At 38.9% G+C, this 6558-nt stretch overlaps 1 protein-coding gene across 3 annotated transcripts in view; it reads right to left on the reverse strand.

The window, feature by feature from the left end:
- LOC110097190 (NAC domain-containing protein 17) overlaps positions 1 to 3418 on the reverse strand; it is an 8777-nt gene extending 5359 nt beyond the window's left edge. The window contains exons 1-2 of one of the 3 annotated variants that reach the window (XM_020823445.2): positions 3269 to 3418; positions 2867 to 3158 (exon numbers count right to left, since the gene is read on the reverse strand). In XM_020823445.2, coding sequence (XP_020679104.1) covers positions 2867 to 3119 — 253 coding nt within the window. In that variant the 5' untranslated portion in view covers positions 3120 to 3158; positions 3269 to 3418. Of the gene's footprint in view, positions 1 to 2866 lie in introns of all 3 variants that reach the window. The other 2 variants (XM_020823444.2, XM_020823446.2) reach the window with 2 other exon arrangements.
- Between the last annotated feature and the right edge of the window lie 3140 nt (positions 3419 to 6558).

Here is a 6558-nt window from a genome sequence, read left to right on the forward strand (position 1 = left end):
CCAACAAGCCTAGAAGTAGGTAAATGAGTGCAGCCTCAAGGTGAGACAATCGCTTTGTTAACCGCGGGATTTTAGTTGGCTTTTCATTTGCTTTACTTTTATTACCGTTGTTATTTTACTGGTCTTGCTAATTTAGGTGTAAGCTCTTGCCTAATCGTAGTTGAATTCTAAGATCTCTGAAAAGTTTCAGTTGGGAACAATATTAAGCTTGCAATTTCACCACTTAAACAATATTTTATTAAGCTTCTAAATTCAATTCCTGGTTTCACATCAAATTCTCCTCCGGTTGAAAGAATCTCATCTCCTGATGAGGCTTGAGTTCGCTCTGAAGGCGTTGCATCTAGAGACACCAAGGCTTGAGTTTGCTCACTTGACACCACAGACTTACATGACACACACGACAACAGGTATGACTCACCAACACTCACTCGAGAAACCGGGATTTGCTAACCTGCTCTGATAACAAATTGATGCAAGCAAAAAATTTGGGAAGAGCCCCCAAATTTTTGCAAGCAAAAACAAGACTTTCCTAGGTAATAGAAAATACACGAAATACCAAAAAGACATGAAATACGACAATTGAACAAAAACAATTCACTTAATAAAATAAGATGACTTACAAACTTTGACGCTTACAAACGACACAAACATTAACTTAAACTCCTAAAACGGCTTGTCAAACGTTAAGAAGAAGGATACAAGTGGGGTGGATACTTGCGAGAAGAAGAATGAGGTTAGAAGACGAGAGGAAACATAGCTCACAAGCTATAGAGAGGAGAAGAGGATGAGGTGGCATAGCTCGCAAGCTATCCAAGAAAACCCTCAGGTTTTGCTGTCCAAAAATTATATTTTTTCCCACATTTTTTGCCAAAACAACACCACATATTTATAGGAGAGAAAGGGAAGACAAACAGCCACTTGAAATCAATAAAAAGAGGAAAATAGAAGGCCAAGAGACATTCCAAACAGCAGCTAAAAAGGCACACAAAATATCAGTCAAATTCATCCCAATCTAGCTTACAAGGGGCAAAAGAGGAGGGCAGGAAAAAGAGGGCGGAACCCCAACAACCTTTTCACGGGAACAGCAACAGCCAAGCGAAAACCGAGAAGACCAAGGGGAAGTCACGGGAACAGCAACAGCCAAGGCCCCAAACCGAGAACAGCAAGTAGCCCAAGGCCCCAAACCGAGAACAGCAAGCAGCCCAAGGCCCCAAACCGAGAACAGCAAGCAGCTCAAGGCCCCAAACTGAGAACAACAAGCAGCCCAAGGACAAGAAGAAATTCAAGATGATTTGACCCCCCTTGCCTACATCAATTCTCCTCTGGTTGAAAGAAGCTCATCTCCCGATGAGACTTGAGTTTGCTCTGAAGGCGTTGCATCTAGAGACACCATGGCTTGAGTTTGCTCACTTGACACCACAAACTTACATGACACACACGACAACTGGTCTGACTCATCAAGTCTCACTCGACAAACCGTGATTTGCTAACCTGCTCTGATACCAAATTCATGCATGCAAAAAAATTTGGTAAGAGCCCCCAATTTTTTGCAAGCAAAAACAAGACTTTCCTAGGTAATAGAAAATACACGAAATACCCAAAAGACACAAAATACGACAATTGAACCAAAAAAAAATTGCACTTAATAAAGTAAGAGGATTTACAAACTTTGACGCTTACAAACGACACAAACATTAACATAAACTCCTAAAACGGCTTGCCAAACGTTGAGAAGAATGATACAGGTGGGGTGGATACTTGCGGGAAGAAGAGTGAGGTTAGAAGACGAGACAAAACATAGCTCGCAAGCTATAGAGAGGAGAAGAGGAAGAGGTGGCATAGCTCGCAAGCTATCCAAGAAAACCCTAAGGTTTTGCTGTCCAAAAATTACATTTTTTCTCACATTTTTTGACAAAACAACACCACATATTTATAGGAGAGAAAGGGTAGACAAACTGCCACTTGAAACCAATAAAAAGAGGAAAATAGAAGGCTAAGAGACATTCCAAACAGCAGCTGAAAAGGCACCCAAAATATCAGCCAAATTCATCCCAATCTAGCTTACAAGGGGCGGAACCAACAGAAACCGAGGCCAGGTAAAAGGGGGCGGAACCCCAACAACCTTTTCATGGGAACAACAACAGCCAGGGGAAAACCGAGAAGACCAAGGGGAAGTCACGGGAACAGCAACAGCCAAGGCCCCAAACCGAGAACAGCAAGCAGCCCAAGGACAAAAAGAAATTCAAGATGATTTGACCCCCCCCTTGCCTACATCAAAAACTATGAGAACCACAAGCAGCACGAACCTTAAACTTAAACCTTTGGTTTGGAACCTACTTTTTACAAACCAAGGATGAAAGTCGAGACTGATAAAGCAATTGCATGTGCATAAGCTAAATGCACAAAGATAGAGTCCAATGGCATCGAGAAGAATTCTTTGTTAGCTTCTTTCCATGTTGGATGTCTGCTTTATTACTGTCTTTCAGAAGAAAGATAGGGTCGTGAGGAATGCAAAATATCTAATAATTTAGAAAATTTAACCCTAACCTAAGAAGAAAGGAGAGAGGACACAAAAAGCATTCAGTAAGGGAAATCGGCCGGTATTTATCCAGATTTAAGATCTACGAAGTGGAGATGAAACCCTTTTTCTTAAGTGAAAATCGAAAAAAAGAGTGAAATTCATCAGAGAAGGAGAAAAAACCATGCAACCAAGTTCAATAAGAATCACTATTCTAATTGATTTAGCTACTTTTCCTAGATGTAAGCAAAAAACAGCAACGAAAAAACTCAGAATCCAACATGATGTTTGTAGAAAGCAGAGAAGAAGAAGACAACATAAGGAGAACGATAGATTGGCGTAGAATACCTGGAAGTTCCCATGGCTCGCACTTATAGACGTCAGCCTCGCCAACCATAGCAGGTTTTATCCTTTGGCGGCATATCTTCCTTTTTAGGTAGAAGAGCACGAGCTCCTCATCGGTGGGATGAAATCGAACACCCGGCGGCCATCGCTTTGACTCTCCTAACTGCCGACCGACATCTTGATATTCTTCATCGTCATCGCATGCGCTGCTAATCCGACGCCCCACCGGTGCACTGCAGTCCGCCGCCGCCCCCATCGATCCCCTCAAAACCCTATCTCACCCAATCGTTGACCGCTGCAGAAATACAGAAGGCTGCTTCCAAACGGACTTCGAAATCTTCCGACTAGTGATACGATTCAGTAAAGGAGAAAAAATATGAAGAAGCAGAGAGGAGAGATGCTCACGGCGATGGCCAACTCCGACGAAGCCCGACCGCCCGCTGGTCGCAGCGCCCTCTTACTTCCTACCTAATAAATGAATAGCGTCTGAAATTGGGTAGAGTATTGACTGATTAGTGCTCCCGATCATTTTAACAAAATTTTGAGGCGATGGGAAATTTCGCAGTAGCTAAGCTGCCTTTTAGTGCTAAGTAGGCCAGATGGCAGAAGGGTCTAGTCAAAAGAGGAATTTAATTAAATTGGGCAAATTTTAAAAATAATCTAGTATATAATTATATTATAAAATAAGTACAAAAATAATTAAAAAAATAAACATAATTGCCCGTTTAATAATAATTAACGGAAATTTTTTTAATGTGAAAATAATTTAATTAAATATAATTTAGATTATCTTCTAAATTAAATGTTATGGAAATTTAATAATCTTAATAGGGAGAGTTGTAAATTGAAATAATCATCTCAATTAAAATTTAATTTTGATGTTTGTTAAGCATTATTAAAGATTTCAATTAAAAATTTTATTAAAGATTTCAGTTTTCGATTTGAAATTTTATTTTCAACATAATTAAATATATCTTATATTTTATATAATATATGCATTGATCAATGAACAAAAAGTATTTTTTTATCCTTTTTTATTTACATACAAACAATTATCATATTGATATAGTTGGATTAATATTAATATGCATTCAATTGGCTTTCCATTGATTTGTGAAGATGAGATTGTAACGCCCAAGGATCCAATGGAAGGAATGAATTCACGTAAACCTATAATTAGCTACTTCATCGATAAATAATAACAATCAAAGCTATTAAATCCCCCAAAAATATAAAATAATATTGTCAAAGTTTATTTCACCAAAATATAATTACATAAACAACAAAAGCAACATCAACCCTTTATCCCACTAGTCGGGGTCAGCTACATGATTATGTTTTCTCCATTGTGTTATATTAAGAGTCAATTTTTTATTTAAATTTAATAAAGAAAGGTCATTTATGAAAGTTCGATGAAGGATTTTAACCGTAAGTGAACTATCCCAAAGCACATCAAGAGAGCATTAGTGGTGGGGGGGTGTGAATTGAGAGTTTTAAAAATCCTACTGAAAACACAATTTTTATTTTTATTTTTATTTTAGGATTTTTAACAAAAAAATAATAACACTTATAACCAAATGCGAAAGCAAATAATTTTATCAAAAGTTACAATAATGATGATGATATTCTAATCAACAGAATGAAGCATCAATCACATATCTTCATCAAATAATTATCACAAAAAATAAAATGTAGAAAAAAAATAAAGCACAAAAATTAAAAAAAAAACGCACTAAAAATTTATAATGGTTCAGTCAAACAATGACTTATGTCCACTCCATGAAGTTCTCCTCTTCGAGTATTGCACTAAACTTTAATTTCTCTTTCTTTAGCTCTCATAGCTAGGCGGAGAAGCCCTTACAATCTTTCACCAACCTTGTGAGGCAGAGAAACTCAACCTCCTTTCTCACCCTTTTGGTGATGGCAGAGAACCTCGACCTCATTTCTCACCCTCTTAGCAATGACAGAGAATATGAACCTCCTTTCTCACCCTCATGGTGATGGCAGAGAATATTGACCTCCTTTCTCACCCTCCTAGTGATGGAAGAGGACCTGAATCTTCTTTCTTACCCTAATGATTATAGTAGAGAACCTGAAACTCCTTTCTCACCCTCTTGGTGAAGGCAGAACCTCAATGATATTTGAGATGAAGAACATCTTCCCAAAGCCACCAAAGAAACTAAGACAAACACCTAAAGGAAATAAGTCAAGGCACTTGCTTGGAGCAACCATGTCACCCCTCGCACTACTTCTCCCTCACACACAAGCTCTTCCTTTATTCTTCTCAAAGCTCTCTTGGAGGAAATGAGGCAAGACACTTTCTTGGGTTCAATCATCATGTACGATCTAACTAGATCAATTAATCTAAAATTGTTCCTTAATCATATGATTAATTTATGAAAGATTTAATTATATCATATATTACGATACTTATCTTACAGTATGATTAGTTCAACCGAGAACAACACGCAGGCCAAGGTCCCAAACCCAGAACAACAAGCAGGACAAGGCCCCAAACCGAGAACAGCAAGCAGCACAAGGCCCCAAACTGAGAACAGCAAGCAGCCCAAGGTCCCAAACCTAGAACAGCAAGCAGCCCAAGGCCCCAAACTCAGAACAGCAAGCAGCCCAGGGACAAGAAGAAATTCAAGATGATTTGACCCCCTTGCCTACATCAAAAACTATGAGAGCCACAAGCAACAGGAACCTTACACTTAAACATTTGGTTTTGAACCTGCTTTTTACAAACATCATATTGGATTATGAGTTTTTTCCTTAATGTTTTTTGCTTACGTCCAGGAAAAGTATCTAAATCAATTAGAATAGTGATTCTTATTGAACTTGGTTGTGTGGTATTTTCTCCTTCTCATATTATTTTCACTCTTTTTATCGATTTTCACATTTAGAAAAAGGGTTTCATCTCCACTTCGTAGATCTTAAATCTGGATAAATACAGGCCAATTTCCCTTACTAAATGCTTTTTGTGTCCTCTCCCCTTTCTTCTTAGGTTAGGGTTAAATTTTCTAAATTATTAGATATTTTGCATTCTTGACGCCACAATATTTCTTTTGAAAGACAGTAATAAAGCAGAAATCCATCATGGAAAGAAGCTAACAAAGAATTCTTCTCGATGCTACTTTTCTTGGATGCAAGCTATCCAAGAAAACCCTCAAGTTTTGTTGTCTAAAAATTACATTTTTTCCCACTTTTTTGACAAAACAACACCACATATTTATAGGAGAGAAAGGGGAGACAAAAAACTACTTGAAACCAATAAAAAGAGGAAAATAGAATGCCAAGAGACATTCCAAACAACAGCTAAAAAGGCACCCAAAATATCAGCCAAATTCATCCTAATCTAGCTTACAAGGGGCGGAACCAGCAGAAACCGATGAGGCCAGGAAAAAGGGGGCGGAACCCCAACAGCCTTTTCACGGGAACAACAACAGTCAGGACCAAGGGGAAGTCACGGGAATAGCAACAACCAAGGCCCCAAATCGAGAACAGCAAACAGCCCAAGGCCACAAACCGAGAACAGCAAGAAGCCCAAAGCCCCAAATCGAGAATAGCAAGCAGCCCAAGGCCCAAAACTGAGAACAGCAAGCAGCCCAAGGCCCCAAATCGAGAACAACAGGTAGCTTAAGGCCCCAAACTGAGAACAGCAGGCAGCCCAAGGCCCCAAACCGAGAACAGCA

The sequence above is a fragment of the Dendrobium catenatum genome, unplaced genomic scaffold, assembly GCF_001605985.2.
Source record: "Dendrobium catenatum unplaced genomic scaffold, ASM160598v2 fragScaff_scaffold_853, whole genome shotgun sequence".
NCBI lineage: Eukaryota > Viridiplantae > Streptophyta > Magnoliopsida > Asparagales > Orchidaceae > Dendrobium > Dendrobium catenatum.